The sequence below is a fragment of the Lethenteron reissneri genome, chromosome 54 (assembly GCF_015708825.2).
Source record: "Lethenteron reissneri isolate LAM-NWPU_2019-01 chromosome 54, ASM1570882v1, whole genome shotgun sequence".
NCBI lineage: Eukaryota > Metazoa > Chordata > Hyperoartia > Petromyzontiformes > Petromyzontidae > Lethenteron > Lethenteron reissneri.
In genome coordinates this window covers 5,837,452-5,855,333 of record NC_083832.1, presented here as the reverse complement: position 1 = coordinate 5,855,333, position 17,882 = coordinate 5,837,452, and the positions used below count along the sequence as shown (strand labels likewise).

At 46.1% G+C, this 17,882-nt stretch overlaps 1 protein-coding gene across 1 annotated transcript in view; it reads right to left on the bottom strand.

The window, feature by feature from the left end:
* LOC133356572 (metabotropic glutamate receptor 8-like) overlaps positions 1-17,882 on the bottom strand; it is a 172,114-nt gene that overhangs the window by 63,325 nt on the left and 90,907 nt on the right. Inside the window, exon 3 of the mRNA XM_061574159.1 lies at positions 12,010-12,226. Within this exon, the coding sequence (XP_061430143.1) occupies positions 12,010-12,226 (217 nt within the window). The remainder of the gene's footprint in view (positions 1-12,009; positions 12,227-17,882) is intronic.

Sequence of the window (17,882 nt, the reverse complement as noted above, 5' to 3'; positions counted from 1 at the left end):
GGAGATTGAATCGTTTAACAGTGCTCCTAATGAGACGTACAAAAGACAAGCAATGCCATTGGATGCTCCTACACTCGTTATTTCAACTCCAGTCACCATCTCACTCTTAAATTTTGATTTAAAGCTTTCGTGACTGCAGGGATTCATATTCTTGGTTCTTTCGGTAAAGTCACGAAGAAGGAAAATAATAAAATAATATTAACATAAAACAGTCGAAACGTCGTGAGAATTTTATTTGTTTTATATTTCTATTACTTTATTATTTCCCTTCTACGTGACTTTACCGAAAGAACCAATAATATACATCTCACTCTTGTTCAGTCTACTATATCACTACTAGTGCATTGCTCCTAACTACGACGACTACTGCAGCCATTGTCTCAGGACACTTCACTCCTTGATACCTCCACCGGGTTGGCTGCTCCTGCCCCTCCCCTGCACTGCGCCCCTCAACCCAGCACCACGGCACTGCAGGCACACGGCACTCCTCTCCTCTCTCCTCCTCGGCTCCGCGTCCTGCTCGGTTTTAGAGTCCCCCGCACAACGCTGTAGTCTCCCAAACCTCGCTGAACGACTCCGCAACAACAGCGCCTGTTGGCTCTTCCATCGGCAGGGCTCTCTGTCGCTTTTTCTTAGGTTTTTTCGGTAAAGTCACGTAGGTAAAAACATTAAAATTTATAAAAGTTAAATAAAATAAGAAATCACGACGTTTTGGAGGCAACACAAGCCTCCGTCTTCAGGTGGATTTTTTATTTATTTTACTTTTATTAATTTTTATGTTTTTACCTACGTGACTTTACCGAAAAAACCTAAGAATATGAATCCTTGCAGTCACGAAAGCTTCAAATCTAGAACTTTCTGTCACTGTCTTTTGGAATTCCTTCCTGCCATCTCTTCACCAAACCCTCCCACTTCAACCGCCCCTTCCACCTCCACTCCACCAGCCGTCCCCCACGATCTCCTATAATCCCGCTCGATGTCAAGTGACGTTTTAGTTCTTATCTGCCGGACCCATTTGTCCTCACTTCCCTGAAGCTTGCCTGCCTTGCGCTCGTAGGTCTGCGGGGCCCGTGCTCGTGCAAAACCGCGATAACATCATGGATTTGTCCAAGCGTAAAAGAGCCGTGAGCCCGTTACGGAGTGTTGACCACAAAAGCGTCGACGGCCTTGCTTTCACGCGTGCAATTTATCATCAGCACGATTTTGTGGAGCCCCTCCACGAACGCCCCTCAGATTCACGTGGGTTCCAGCGGTGGAGACGGTGTTCGCATTTCGCTCCGCAGAGGCACGTGGTGAGGCTTCGTCGCTTGGATAAATTCGGCGGCCTCTGCGTAATCCACGAGCCCTTTAATCCGAACTAAATATCTACTTGTGCTGACCGGCAGTCAACCCCCTCCACAAATGTGCATACATCGAGCGCTGGGGCATTTCGCTCGATTATGCCCTAATGCAAGCCATTAAATGTTCCCTTCATGGTGTGCGTGCGTGAGTGCTAAATTTATGGGGAGCGGTAGTGTAGTGGTTGGCGCGCTGCACCACAAACCCGGCGACTCGAGTTCGATTCCTGCTCACGGCCAACACCAGTGATGATTGTGATATAAACCGATCCTGGGCCTGTTTCAGTTCGAGCACCCAGCATTGTTGTGCGTGCTGGATTGTGGGGAGAGGCGGCGCAGTGGTTAGTGTGCTACGCTACGAAGCCGGCGACCGGTGACGATTATTTTGAACCAGTCCTGGGCCTCCCCGAGGTCAACTGAGCCTCAAATGAGTACCTAGTGCGGTGTGTAAACATCGCCACTTGAGAGATAAAGGCGACCGGGCGTGGTGCTGGCCACCCACCTCATCATGTACCGTGTCAGCCTTCATAGGTGCTGCTTGCTAACAGCACTTGCCCCAACAGTCTGTTGAGGCTATATGGAGGATCTTCAATTTTTTCTGTGTGCCCATTCATCTTGCATCAAGGCAGTCAGTGCCCATCTCCTCTTTACAGCCTCCCAGCCAGCGGTGGACATTCCATATTACTATGGCAGGGGAGAGTCTAATTCAATAAACAGCCGCTGTTGAATTCCAAACAAAGTGGTACTCTTATTTATCAACCCCCAGAGATGATGATGGGTTGGGGAACTCCATGATCAGAATTTTATCTCGCAAACCAATTGGGAGTTGCTCGCCTCTCCGAGAGTAGAGCTCCTTGGTCAGGCCGTGTGCCGTGACTCTCAGCACTCACGCCTCTCTCATGCAAGGCCGTAGCCATGCAGTCAACATTGAGGGGGACCAAATCTTCTAGGCGGTCTGGGGGTCCCCCCCCCCCCCACAGAAAAAAAATAATTTGAAAACGCATTTCCTGCCATTTCCTGCATAAAATATTTAAAATTCACTAACACATAGGATTTAATTTTTTTGACAATAATGTCTAATAGTGTATTGTATTACGTTGCTCTGTTTTTTCTTGTTACCTTTTCTTGTTTCATTGTATGTAACAACCATAACCGCAAGCATATAACAGAAATCTATTGTATTGCAATATATTGGGGGGGGACATTTTGAGCATATTTGAATATTGTGGGGGGGGGGTGTGCCCCCCCCCCCCCCCACAATATATATTAAAATTACGGCCTTGCTCTCATGACATCGGATTATCAGACTCGGATTAACAGACTCTCAGCGCCTCCGTCATCCCAAAGTACACCTAGTCGGGCTCACCATTGACGCGACAACATCGTTGCCACTTAGTAGCGAATGGTAGGCAAGGTCAGTGATGAGTGTTGTCTGGGGTCAGTCCTGGGCCTCCCAGCGAGTCGGCACAGCCTTGAATTCGCAGTCGCGGACAGAATGTCCCGAGCATATCGCTGGCCACACCACTCTGCTCGTGTGCCGTGCCGGCCTTAATAGGTGCTCGCTGACAGCACGGTCTGTTCGCAGGCACTCTGTTGAGGTCACATTTCAGATCTTTGTCCTTGTGTCTCGGTCCTCGGCAGCAAATTGACACATTTTAGTATATATCAATAGAGCCACTACACGAGACACCGCCGCTTAATGGTAAGCACATCACAGCGCAAGGCATGGGTTGACATGAAAGCAAGCCGGCTTTAATAGTGGTGCGGTCCCTAAGGAGGCGAGGGCCATTGCTATTCATGTTAATTTAACCAGTTAATTGACGCTGATTAAAGTCAACCAGTCAGTCAGTTTTTTTTTGTTTCCGGGGCGAGAGGGCCATTTGAGCTAGGAAGCTCATTCTGCATCGGCGGCTAAGCGGGTAGAGTGGAGACGCAGTGATTAGTCCTGCGCGCCGTGAACCTGGCAGACCGAGTTCGATTCCTGGCCACGGCTAACATCGATTTGCGAGCGATTTGTGAACCGGTCCTGGGTCCTCCCCCCGCCCCCACCTCCACCACCACTAGCGCGGTGAAGTATTGTTATTGTTATGTAGACTAGCCGTAGTCTCAAGCCACACCTTACCATAATAATAAATAAGTATAACCCGTAAAAACAAAGTTTTTCACTCTAAATCCTTTATATGCGTGGCGGCTAGAGTCCTCTCGTCCTCTGGCTTGAGATGGCTGCCACCTATGGGTCAGATGATTGTCTGCAGTATTAAACAATTGGTAATTAAATATTTAATTAGTTTTCCCTAAACAGTGTAAAATTTTGGAAAAAAAATTTCACGAACATTAATTGTCTCGCACAACGAGTCTGTGTGGAAAATGTCAGCTCGATTGGATCACGAGAAGTGGGTTAAAAAACGACCGAAACGTTTGCACGGTCGTAAGCAAGCAAGCAAGCACGCAAGCGAACTTAATATAAGGATTTAAAAAAGGGGGCCTGTCCTAGCCCACCCCCCCTCAAACAGTATATATATACGGGGTAGTATCTCTTGGAATCTCTCATTTGCTTGATACAGCAAGCGTGCTGTGACCTTAGAATATAAAAAACGTGACGTATGGTCACACGACGGCGCTCGATGGACACGGCATGGGCAGGCATTCACGCAGCAGCGGATTGACAAAGGGTGGGGAGTCATTACAGTTGCAGTCGTATACGGTGTCAGCTCTGTCTTACATCCCTGCTTTCCATACGCGGTGGCACATTGGGATCTTTGGATGAAATGCCCCTTACAAGTGTAAATTACGACTTGTTATTTTGTATTTGTTGTTACCGTTGCACGTGATCCCCGCACAGGACAGACGCTCAGCACATGTTAAAATAAAAATGAATAACAAAAAATCAGCGATTCTTGAATGGAATTTACCCCCCCCCCCCCCCCCAATTCTTGATGGAGTCGCATCGTTGCATGGTTCGTGGATAGCACAGAACAGAATCTAGCGGTGGAGGAGGGCACCACACTCACTGCTGTCGGACTATAACCACGTTCTTGATTTGAAGCTTTCGTGACTGCAAGGAATCATACTCTTAGGTTTTTTTCGGTAAAGTCACGTAGGTTAAAAAATAAAATATTTTTATTTTACTTTTATTATTTTATTTTTTTACCTACATGACTTTACCGAAAAAACCTAAGAGTATAAAACCACGTTCTCTGCTCTGGGTAGCGATGTTGATGATCGCTGGGAAAAATCCAAAACGTTTGTAATGACCGGCCGATAAAAACCGCGTGTCGTGAATGTCGACAAACGGCTGTAAATTACTCAAATGCTGAGGCGCAGCCCTGCAACTGCTTGCTCACGCAGCTGCTGGAGGTGGCAGGACCTCTCCTGGAGGGAGCTCCAGGGAGAGGAGAATTGGTCTACAATTCAAAGGTGATCATAGCAGAGGTGGGAATATCCACATCTTCGTCATTGTTTAATGTTTCACGTCCCAATCCACGTGACCTGTCAATAAGACCATATTCTTTGGTTATTTCGGTAAATTAATTTAGATAAAAAAAAGTTAATAAAAATAATAAAATTATAATTAAAATAAAAACAAAAATTACGACGTTTTTCTATCTACGCGACTTTACCAAAATAACCAAATAATATGAATTCCTGCAGTCACGAAAGTTTTAAGTCAAAATTTATAGCGTACCCATGTACACAGCGGTGGGGGGGTGGGGGGGGGGTTCATTTAAGAACCTTGCAACGTTGTTTCAACTGCCGTGCCAGGAGATGCTGCCACTGCATTTGACAATAATGGTGAGTACACTGGACTTGCAATCCAATGGTCGGTGTTGAGATGTTAACCACCTCGCCTGGTATAGAGGAAGTCGTGGGTTCAATCCCGACCCTGACGTCTGCTGTATATTTGGAGTTTGCGTTCTCTCTCCCCGTGGTCGCGTGGATTTTTCCTCCGGGTCCTCCGGGTTTTCCTTCCACATTTAGAATCAACGTCACGCGTTCAGAGCATTTGGCTGCTCTACATTTCCACTCGATGACACGCCACTCCGTTTGAGCTATCATTGTTGATAGCCAGGTCGCTCCTGAAAAAGCACTACTACATAGCACAGTGGGGGCCTTACCTGGTTAAATAAAAAACAGCTTCAATTGTTATTATTTTTACCCCCAGAATAGAAACAGTTTCTCTTCAACGTCAACGCAACTGGAGGCGGCACCGTGACCTGCTCGTTGTTGCCTCGCAGCGGCCTCCTCATTGCAGCCCTCTGTGACGATGAGATGGAATCCATCACCCGCAGCTTACTCGACCCTTAAAGACGTAATCTCATATTCACGTGTCAACAGTGGCATTATTCCGCAAAATCACAAACGGCGTGATCATTTGTATCCTGTCTGCGAGTAGGGTGCGTTTTTGTAAATTATTGTGAAAGGATATCTACATATTTACCTGCCCTGGAGATATTCCCCTCCCCCCCCTCCTCTCCAAATAACTTTCATTCAAATAAATTGGAACGTGTTTACGTCCTTCCACGGCGTAATGGTCAGCAGAGGTCAGCACAGGTCACAAGTTCCATCTCCCCGCGTGGCAGATGAAACCATTAAAATCCACCCGCCTCTGTCCATCCGGGCTGCATGACAAGGCACACAGCCGCAGGTGGTCGATAGGTAAGCGGCGCGTGATAGCGGTAAAAGTGCTCGCCACAAATGAACCACAATACCATTGCTGTCCTTGTCAAGGAGCATAAACAACGATGGTCATCCTCGCAGTAACGTCTATTGGCTCGCCATTGAACAAAGACGGCCACTGCATCGCTATTCCTTCCGATATTAGGAAGCAACTGGGAGCTATGCACTTTTAAATCGAGATTTGAAACCTCATTTGTTTAGAATTGCGTTTGTGTTTCGTTTGTTGTCCTTTCCCCCGCACCTCCAATTTGCATGGTTGTCTACGTACGGTGCGGAAGAAGTTAAACCTACATACGTAACTCCCACATCTTCAAAGAAGTCGGGCTAGCATCGAAGAAAAGGCCCAATACGCTCTGGAGGGGCTCTCTCTACTGGACTCCCTTCCGTCAGCAGTAAGCTCAGCCAGCAATGTGAGGACTGCATCTCATTAAAACCAGAGGGTGAATAGCGTGCCTCGTGGTGATCATCACGTTTGGCCGTGTTCATTGATTTGCCGTTGTATGCCTCTGATTTTTGTCAATGCAGACAAATTGGGTATCTTTGTTGTTTTGTAAAAAAAAAACAATGACCATCACGGGGATCGCCGCATACGCGGAGATTACCAACACGTTCATCAACGGCCACGCTGGTAATTATGACATTCTCTCGCGTGATAATAAAAACAACCCCATACAAACTCACGAAGAGCAATATGAAAAGGATTTTGAGTAACAGGCTCGCACTCATGAACGGTAATTATAAAATCACATCTAAGATCAGAATAATAATAATAATAATAATCATTACCCTCTCGACGTCCATTGTATCGCACGTGCCCGTACGCACGTTCCTGGTGAAAACGCTAAATCGACGGGAGCATTTCCTTGCGATTGTACCTCCACGAGCCGACTCGCCTGTTAACGGTGCGACCGCGTGCTTTGTAAGCAGACTTGGGGGTGGGCGGCTGTAGCAGCGGTATGACGGTTAGCGCACCGAGCCAACGATATCTGACTTCTCCCACGTCCAGTGCAAGCCCCTTCATTTACCCGCACCAATTAGCGTGGTGAACTATGGTCAAGCAATCCCTCTGTGACTGGAATTGTGTGAAGGAGGTCGTCATCCAGCCTCGGGTAGTACGTATGGCAAGTTAAGTTAGCCACGGTATAAAGTTTTGACTTAGAACGTTCGTGACTGCAGGAATTCATATTCTTTGGATCTTTACGGTAAAGTCACGTAGATAGAAAAAATAGATGTAAATAAAAACTACGACGTTTCGAGCACAACACTAGCAATTGTCATCAGGAGGAAAAAGGGGGGAAGGCCACTGAAGGCAAATATTTTAAAGGTTTAAAAATGGGTGTGGCACAAGCGTCCTGGTATCAGAACGAAGTGGACGGGGCACAAGTACCCCGTGGTCAGAGAGCATCATTGTGAGCCTCGATAAGTTCTAAGAAAGACTCGGATGGTGACAAGAAAGGAACATCACAACCACCATTGGAACCTCATTTGCCAGTAAAAAATATGATAATTGTTTTTTTTTACTCTTCTATCTGGCAACAAAACTGACACCTTTTTTTCTTCTTGGTTCTTTCGTTAAAGTCACGTAGTAGGGAAGTAATACAATAATAAAAATAAAACATAATAAAACAATTCTCACGACGTCTTATCGACAGGCATGTTCTTCACCTGAGGACGGCTGCTTGCGTTGTGGCCAAAACGTCGTGATAATTGTTTTATTATGTTTTATTTTTATTATTTTATTACTTCCCTACTACGTGACTTTACCGAAAGAACCAAGAAGATGAATCCCTGCAGTCACGAAAGCTTTAAATCGAAATATGACACCTTTTTACAAGGAGTCATGTTTGCATAGACCACCATACCTGCAGCCGTAATGCAAACAAAAAACATAACTCTGATAATATATGCACTGTCCTTGAAGTTGATTGGTCTACACCCGAGACAGCTTTCCTTAGAGCCTAGTCTCACATGGGTTGGACCAGATGACGCCAAAAGGCGCAAAACTCAAAGACAATGCACCATCAGAGTATGAGAGCTCGGGGTAAGTATTTACACCATTGGAACCTCTGCCAGAAACAAATATGATAAGTTTTTTACCCTTCTATCTTGTAACAATTATCAGAGTTATGTTTTTTGTTTGCATTATGGCTGCAGGTATTGTGGTCTATGCAAACATGACTCCTTGTAAAAAAAGGTGTCAGTTTTGTTGCCAGATAGAAGGGTAAAAAACCAATTAACAACATCACAACCAGTTATGACTTTAAAGTGGTTGATGACGTTCTTCCAATGATTGCTGAGTTTGTACCCATCCTCTTGGTTGAAATGTTGTCTAATTGTGTCTAAATTGTGTCCAAATTGTGTCTATGTGTGTGTCTATATATATATAGACGGCTTCATGAACAAATCTTTGTTGATAGCCAGTAGGCTCGCAAGGGTTTTAAACCTTTAAAATAATTTTCCTTCAGTGGCCTTCCCCCCTTTTTCCTCCTGATGACGATCGCTTGTGTTGTGAAGGAAACGTCGTAGTTTTTATGTTTTATCTACATACATTTTTTTTATCGACATGACTTTACCGAAAGTTCCAAAGAACACGGTGTAAAGGTTTGCACGCTGCGCTTGTGATCCGGAGGTCGCCGGTTCGATTTCGATCTCCTGGCGCGGCACCTCCGATTGGCACGGTTGGCTACGTGCGTATGTACGTATATGTTGATGTTGTTTCATACCTACGTAGCCAACCACGCTGATCGGAGGTGCGTGAGCAGGACGGCAAACTAAATACACAAAAGCAGTTCGAAGGAAATGGGTTCTCAATCTAGATTTCAAAGTGCGCATAAGTTCAACAGACATACAAACAAACAGCGGGACAGGTTTCTTAGCTCCCCAAGCACCCCACCTCTGTCCACCGAGCAGCGTAACTGGGAGCACCACAGATAGTTGATCGGCAGGTTGCACGTGATGGGTAAAGTGTGGGTACAAAATTGAATGGCTAGGCCAGGGGTCGGCAACCTACGGCTCCGGAGCCGCATGCGGCTCTTTACAGGCTGCTTCTTGACGATATGTACGTATGTACAGTATGTACTCAGATGCATTGCGGCTCTTGAAATACTGAATTTTGTACCGAATTGGAAAGAAATGGCTCTTCTTGTTATTTTTGTTGCCGACCCCTGGGCTAGGCCAATAGAGAACGAGGAGGGAGCTGTCCAGAGTTCCCTCGATTGGAGATTCTGCGCCAACAGAGCCGTTTAAAGTCAGCTATGGCGAGTTGGGAAGAACCCGTGGCATCTACGTGGATAGAGTGTGGGACCAAGCAAGTGTGAAAGAAAACAAACAGCTATTTGCCTATAAAATAATTAGCCACGTCATAACTTCCGGGTACATGCTATGTTAAAGCCCCAAATTTTTGTTTTTATCAATAAGAAGGTTGACATTTGAGTGTGCACTGCTTTGTTGTTAGGTGGTTGAGATTTAATATTTTTACAGGAAAATCAGGACAAATGTCACTCGGACCCTTGACTTCACTTACTGTGATTGTCTCCCGCATTGGAGGTGGTGGGGCGCTCCTAAGGTGATTCAAACCAATCAAAGTTTGATTTGGGGTGCGTAATGTGCGCGAGCTAACTTTCGCAAGAACACCCTTTAAAGTTCCCGCCTTCAAGGGAACACATCGATTTGATTTCAAGTGATTTTGGCATTCTTACATCACGTGATTTTTTTTTTTTTTTACACAGGGCCCCGAGGCCAAAAATACCAAGCAGATTGCAACGAAACGGCGCTCATTAAAGTTGCAGCAGATAAGTGCCAACACGTGTCTTGAATTCATGAAGGTATATTTATAAGAATCTGGGAAAGGAGGCGATGGCATGGAATTTGATTGTCGAGTAGTACGAGTGAAGAATCGGAAAGAGAAGAGTTGTGAACTGCAGTGTGGAGGGTTAGTGGGTGGGTGGGTGAGTAAGTGAGTGGGTGAGTGACTGTGAATGGGTGGATGAGTGAGTGGGTGAGTGAGTGGGTGAGTGAGGTGGGTGACGTCAAGGTCCATATGGCCTGGCACAAGCGTCGTGGTGACGTCACCGCCACTTAGTGAATGGCGGTTGTTGTTGAGTGAGGTGGGTGAATGGGTGAATGGGTAGGTGAGTCAGTGAGTGGCTGGGTGAGCGAGTGAGTGAGTGTGTCATTGAGGTGAGTGAATGGGTGAGTGGGTATGTGAGTGAGTGAGTGCGGGAGTGAGAATGTGGGTGAATGGGTGAGTGGGTCAGTGAGTGGCTGGATGAATGAGTGAGTGAGTGGACGGCTGAGATAGAGTAGGTCCGTGATTGGGTGGGTGAGTGAGCAGGTGGGTGGATGGGTGAGTGAGTGCGTGCCTGGGTGAGTGAATGAGTGGGTGAGTGAGCGAGTGGGTGAGTGAGCAGGTGGGTGAATGAGTGAGTGAGTTGTTGAGTGGACGACTGAGTGAGAGTAGGTGCGTGATTGGGTGGGTGAGTAAGCAGGTGGGTGTATGGGTGAGTGAGTGAGTGCGTGGGCGAGTGACTGAGTGGGTGAGTTGTGACCTGCAGTTTCACGGTGGTGGTGGTGGTTGAATACAGTGTGGATCAGACGACACAGTCAGTCTGATAGACTGCGACCTCAACATGGGCCGAGGAATCAATGAGTGAAGTGCACTGAAATGAAAACCATTGCAGCGAGAGAAGAGTGACGAGAAGGCGACTGACCACTGGTGAACGAATGACGGCAGTGCATTCTGGATGGCCGATTCTGAACAAGCATTGAACCGTGGGGTTTTCCGTGACATAATTCCGACGATTCTGGAAGAATATCAGATTTCAGATTGCTTAAATGAAGATTGCTTGAATGGTTATTCAAGTGCACTTTGCTCAAGTAAAGTCTGTCATTATGTCTTCTCATTGTGACGATGTATACAACGCATAACGCACATGGCGCCATACTCTGGCTCGCCAGAGAAGGGCAGTGCAGCAAGTGGGATAATCTCCATCTGGATCAAGTGTTGCCTCCTTGCGCAATCATACTTATCGCTAATTGGCTGAATACATTTTATTTTTTAAATAACCGCAGGACCCGATTGAAAAATAGTCCTTGGACTCAGCATGGCTTTTCCTGGATAAATAAGTGATAATCACAGTACTATTATGATTATATTGCTGGATAAATAAGTGATAATCATAGTACTATTATGATTATATTGCTGGATAAATAATTGCACCTACAATTAGCACGGTTGGCTACGTACAGTATGAAATAAGTTCAATATACTTACATAACACATTAAGTAACTTCAATTTAAGCAATTTTGAGTACTGGGTGTTGAACTCAGTATTAAGAAGTCTGAAGCTCGCACCGGTGAACATCTTTACCCGTCAGAATTCTATCGATAAATCGAGCCGCATAAAATCATTAACAAGTTTGTAAAGTGCGTGGCATTTCCGGCCGAGTGGCAAGACTGTTAAAGATATCAACGTTTGCCACTAAATTTTAACTAAAGCCACGTGACCTATCTCAGGCTTCACGTTGTGTGCTGTGGTGGCGGAGATGTTAACTCCCTTGCCTGCTATGCAGGAGGTTATGTATTCGATCCCGGACCCTGACGCCTGAAAATTTGGAGTTTGCACGATTTTCTCTTGCCTTGGTGGTGACGTGGATTTTTTCTCCGGGTCCTTTCTGTTTTTCCCTCCGCGTTGACAATCAACCCACGTGTTCGAGTATTTGGCTACCGCGACACATTTCCAAGCGATGATAAGCCGCTTCCTTGAGCTAGCATGTGTGATGGCCAGGTGGCTCCTGAAAAAAAATGTGCCTCCGTAGCTCATTGGTGCCTTAGCTGATAAACTGCAAGTAAAAAAAAACGTGTTCGTAGTTTAGTTTTAGATGCAGCGACGATGAGAACAAACTCGCTCCTAGCCGCTGGGTGCTTCATTTCATTGCGAGACCGCGACAGATGACAACTCGGCCCAGGGGTGGAGGGTGCGGGATTGCCTCTCACCCGTCTCGCGTGACGAGTGGATGAACGCCTCGACACCGCTCTCGCCGTAGTTGCCCTCGGAGGCAAGCGTCGACACGTAGTTCCAGCCCAGCGCCTTCACCACGTCGACCATGGTCTGCGCTTGGTAGGAGTCGGGCGGCACGACGCGCGAGAAGTAGTCGTAGCGGTTGTTGTCGCTCAGCTCGGGCGCCGTCGACGCGTAGCTGATCTGCGGGATCTGCGCACGGGGGCGGGCGGGCAGAGGGCGGCGAGCGTTTGTGAACGACGAGCTTCGTAACTCATCGGATTTTATGTTCTCCAGGATAATTTAGGATGGGCGGCTAGGAAGACGTTCAACGCGCATACACAAAATACAGATTCTGATTCTGTTCAGTGGCCAAGGTCACACAGCGGGCAGGGCAAGCTGCTGGCATGCACTTTATATTTCGACTCGATTGGGGCGTTTGTAGATTACGGAACTCAGTTTGGGGTCACACAGCAGCAACAGAAGTCATCGCCACCTGCCTTACCTCCTAACTGGCTGGTGGCCATGTTGCCTTGTGCTGTGCAAGGGGTAGCTGACGCTGGGGCTGCCCTTTAAAATGTTTGAGGTGACGTGTAAAGTGCTCTGAGATATCCCGGTTCATTGGGTGCTATCTCAAAAACAATTCTTTATTATTGTAACTATTACACGTGTTTACCCAGGAAAGCATCACGGCCAGAGGCATGTGGAGTTGTGTTCACCGGCCACTAACAGAACTGCTCAACGCCAATTTTTGTTGGCATAATTTCTGCTGGAAAAAAAATGACACAATTTATTAGCGCACAAAAGTCATTCTCATAGCTAACAGTTAGAGGTGGATTTAAGGAGCTTTCATTTATTTGGGTGGCTTCACTGTAATGTGGTCTATTTTACAATGAACATGGGGCCCCAATTCATTGATGGGAAGGCACTATAAGATTATTTTCAGCTAAATCTCTGCCGTGTGTTTTACCGTATGATTTAATTGGACCTTGAAAAATGTAACGTGCAAACAAGGCTTTAATTATTTCCCACAAAAATGATCTTAGGCTCCTATGTTTTTCAAATATTGTTTTTTCTTTCTCCCCCCCCCCCACACCATCCCTCCTGCTTATGGGTTGCAATTAGCGAAATAAAATATTTTCAAAAGGCTACGGCGAATTGATTATCTGTCTGCAAGCTCGTTCGCAAGGAAATGTAAAAATATTAAACATTGATATGCAACTCATTATTTTCACACGAGTCACTCCCTCCGGGGCCAATTCTCATTCGGCCTATCGCGTGCCACGATGCCCCGGCCACCTCTGGATTCACCACGCTGCAGCCACCACCACCACCACCGGAACATTCGAGAAGAGAATTCCTCCCGGCGATTGCAAGCGGCCTACGCTTGACTGAACATGATCGTGGGCCCGGCACACATTCTCCTATGCACGGCAATGACCCCTCCAATTAGAAATGCGCGAGGTTATGATCCGCGGGGGTTACGATACTTTGGGAATCCGCCTGCCCTTTCGTATTGATAAATGTATGTAAATAGCGGGGATCGTAGTTCATTCGTAATTGGATACAATCACCACGGTTTACAACTGCCCTGGTTTTCCCAGGATGTCCTCTACTTCGAGGCAATTCTCCTGGGATCCTGGGAAATCTTTAATACATTACAGTTCCACTGTGTCAGTTGCGTAACGATGCTCCACTCCCGGACAATGCGCTCATACGTAGCTCTCCCCTCTTCTAGTATTGTGAAATATTAACTCTTCTTATATCCACGGAACGTCGGGAGGTGGTGACGCTACCGATCACGTGGTTTCAGATGGGAACATTAATATAATTCTGATCTGTCTCCGGTCCATGTTTTTTTTTTTACACAGTGAATATGATGCACTGTTTGAGTTCATTTCAATCCTGATGGATTGAAATTAAATTTGAATTAAAATGATTCACGGTTCTGTGTCAACCCACTGGCTGGGCGACGGCCTCCCTATGCAGCGTAGGGTCACGGCAGTTGTACGTTTGACCATACTTCACCACGCTGGTCAGTTCACGTCAATATAGGAGGCACCGCAGCCAGTTCGGATAACACTCGACTCTCCGCCTGTTAGCTACGGCCGAAAATCAAACTGGGCGTGTCGGATTCGTAGCACAGAAACGCGAAGCACTTGTGTCACGTAGCGTGGCTTTTTAATAATAAATAACGTTGAATGAAAACCAATTAGCCGGGACCTGTTTCACTAATCAGGGGATCAGGACCCACGTGACAAAACGCGTCTCGGCTAGAGGGCCTATGGCGAAGGATACTAGCAGAGTGGCAGCCAAGGGGACGGAATGCATCCTGTAGGACGTCCGGCTTGAGAGATGGAGCGATAGAATCCGTTCGCTTGCCGGCGCTGGGTGGATCGATAAAATGTCAGGATCACGAGAGGTAGTGGCTTTGGGGTGGCCTTCATCCAGCAGTGGATTGTCCATGGCTGATGATGATGACGACAGATCCGTGTACCAATCTCTGTTGGTGCTTCTCAGCAAGTTATATTCAAGTCGGGGCACAAAAGGCTTCTCATATTTATTTTACGAAATCACGTTGGGTTGTTTCATTGACTTTAACAAATGTTCAAACTGGCATCCATTAACATGAATGCATGCATGAAATTCTCTTTTGAAATTAATTTCGGAATTTGTTTAATGCAACGTGTGTCTAATTTTATTTCGTTGTCTCAATTAATTCAGCGCCCTTGATCGAGTTTTGTAAACGATGGTTTTGAGGTCACCCCACAGGAAGAATAAAAGTGGATAAATATTATGATAATGGATAAAATATTAACTGAAAGAATAAACAATTAAAATGTTTTAATGCCAGTGTTTTAAATAAATGAAATAGCCCTATTGTATCTTCACTTTTGGGCCACCCTCAATTGGGCGAACCAGTCCAAAAACTCTTGACTTTCCATGCAAATCTTCTTGGTTCTTTCGGTAAAGTCACGTAGAATGGAAATAATAAAATAATAAAAAGAAAACATAATAAAATATTTAATTAATAAAATAATAAAAATAAAACATAATAAAATATTTTATTATGTTTTATTTTTATTACTTATTATTTCCATTCTACCGAAAGAACCAAGAAGATGAATCCCTGCAGTCACGAAAGCTTTAAATCGAAATTTCCACGCAAAGTGGTACTTATTTTATCAAGCATGAGGCTGGTAATGGGCTGAGTTGACCTCTGATTATAAGTCGAGCACCCTTCCACAGCAAAAACAGTAATAATCGAACTGGCGTAAACAGACTGAACAAAGCTTGGCTCAGAATGTGACCTGATCAACACCAGATTATGTTCCGATTGCCAAATCAGATACAAAAAAAACAGATTCTGAGAACAAAGCACGGTCGTGTTGAGTTTTAAATTGGCTGCAGATGTCACTGACTCTGTCCTTGATTAGACTTATAGTATCTGTGACTGTTGCATAGAGCACGACAATTGAGAATAGCTGCCAAGAGTCACCGATCCGTTCGCGATTCAATCCTCTTCAACTGTCGTTGAGCAGCACCGCCGGTGGGCCAACCAGCGGGTGCAAAGGCCAGCAGCACAGCACCAAAACATCGCGCGCGAACTCCGGTCATAATCGCAGCAGCGGCAGCTTTTGGCTCAACCATCGAACAAAGACACGGTGGTCACCGCATCGCGCGGGTGCTTTGAGATGCGCTTCTGCGGCCGTCTGGAACGCTCTTCCTTCCGACATTAGGAAGCCACTGGGAGCTGTGTACTTTTAAATCGAGGTTCAAAATCAATTATCTTTGAGAACTCCTTTTTTTGTTTAGTTTATTGTCCATAGCCACGCGCCTCAGGTAGGAGGCTACGTACGATGCGAAGAGAAATTCAACATGCATACGGACCGTGCGACCTGAATTCGATTCTCGCCCATGGCTGACATCGCTGGGGAATGATACATAACATTTGTTACCACCCCCCCTCCCCTGTCCCACCTTTCACTAACCCGCAACTGACGTGGATGGTGAAGTATGGTCAAACAACCGCCGTGACCATCGCGGGATGTGGGTGGCCGTTCTCCAGCAGTGGATGGACAATGGGCTGGAGATCGGAATGTATCAAATTGACGTTGACACTGGGAACACAATTCGACTGGGCGCAATGGTTAGCACACTGGGATTCAATCTCGAGGTCAACAGTTAGATTCAATACTCTTAGTTCTTTTGGTAAAGTCACGTAGGTAAAAAATGAAATTAAAATCAATAAAAATAAAATAAAAATTAAAAAATCACGACGTTTCGGAGGCAACACAAGTCTCCGTCATCAGGTGGGACCGTCACAGCCAGATTTACCTACGTGACTTTACCGAAAGAACTAAGAGTATGAATCCTTGCAGTCACGAAAGCTTCAAATCTGAAGTTAGATTCAATCTCCCGGCACGGATGTTGAAACAATGGAACCAGTTTCTTAAATACCCCCCCACCCACCCCGACCCATCACGACCGCTTCTGTCCACCAACCATTGTAAACGGGTTAGTCGATCGGCAGGTCACATGTGGCGGGATGAAGTGTATGTGCTCCCCACCGCTTCCAAGGCATCTTGGCCAGGGTTGGAAGAGAAGGCCAAAACAAGTATAACCCGTAAAAACAAAGTTTTTCACTATAAATCCTTTATATGCGTGGCGGCTAGAGTCCTCTCGTCCTCTGGATTGAGATGGCTGCCACCTATGGATCAGATGATTGCATTGCACCATTAAGCAATTTGGTAAAATTTTTGAATTTTTTTTTCACGAACATTAATTGTGTCGCACAACGAGTCTGTGTGGAAAATGTCAGCTCGATTGGATCACGAGAAGTGTGTTAAAAACGACCGAAAGATTTGCACGGTCGTAAGCAAGCAAGCAAGCACGCAAGCACGCGAACTTAATATAAAGGATTGAAAAAAAGAACGCGTGGTGAGAAGTTCCCTAAGAGCACCCTCGAGTGTGGAGGCTCTTCCAGCTGGCGGTGTTCGTGAGCGAGAAATTGCAGGGCTGCGCTTTAACAATTATTTTATTTTAACCTTCTGCACACTATCCATCGTCGTCACTGGTCATTTCTCCGATGGGTGTCCATGAGCAACCGGTCGCAGAGTGAATTGAAAAACAAAAATCCCTGCACCCGCTAGAATTTGGAAGGCACTTCAAAAATAAACTCTGCCCTGCACTTTGCTGACCCGATACTGGAGACGCTGTTGCAAGATAACAGCAGTGGTGAACCGAACAAGAGTTCACGCTTTGCGTAATGCGCTTCACGATCAAGCGTGGGATCGCTTCGATAGGAACAAGGTAAAAGCGCAGCCCTGCAATTGCGTGGCTCAAGCCACTGCTGGCGGAAGGGCCTCTATGAGAGGGAGATCTAGAGGGCGAGAGATGTTAACTCCCTTGCCTGGTATACAGGAGGTCGTGGGTTCGATCCCGACCCTGACGCCTGCTGTATATTTGGAGTTTGCGTGTCTCTCTCTCTCCCCGTGGTCGCGTGGATTTTTCTCCGAGTCCTCCGGTTTTTCCCTCCGCATTTAAAATCAACATGCATTTAGAATAATTGGCTGCTCGAATTTTCCAGATGATAATCCACTTTATTGAGCTATCATTTGTGATAGCCATGTCGCTTCTGAGAAATGACTATATAGTTTTAGTGGAGCCTTACCTGGTACAATTTTACATATTTTTTTTGTATATTTAGGCCTACTCTTCCACTTTACCCCACCTCGCGTACGCCTAGCCGATCACAGGTGTTCACTTTTAAGAGAAAAAAGGCTGGCGGGGGGTGTGGGATATGGGGGGAGGTGTTTAAGAAAGCGTGCCCCATTGCTTCAACGAGGAGTCCCGATCGAGCCGGGTC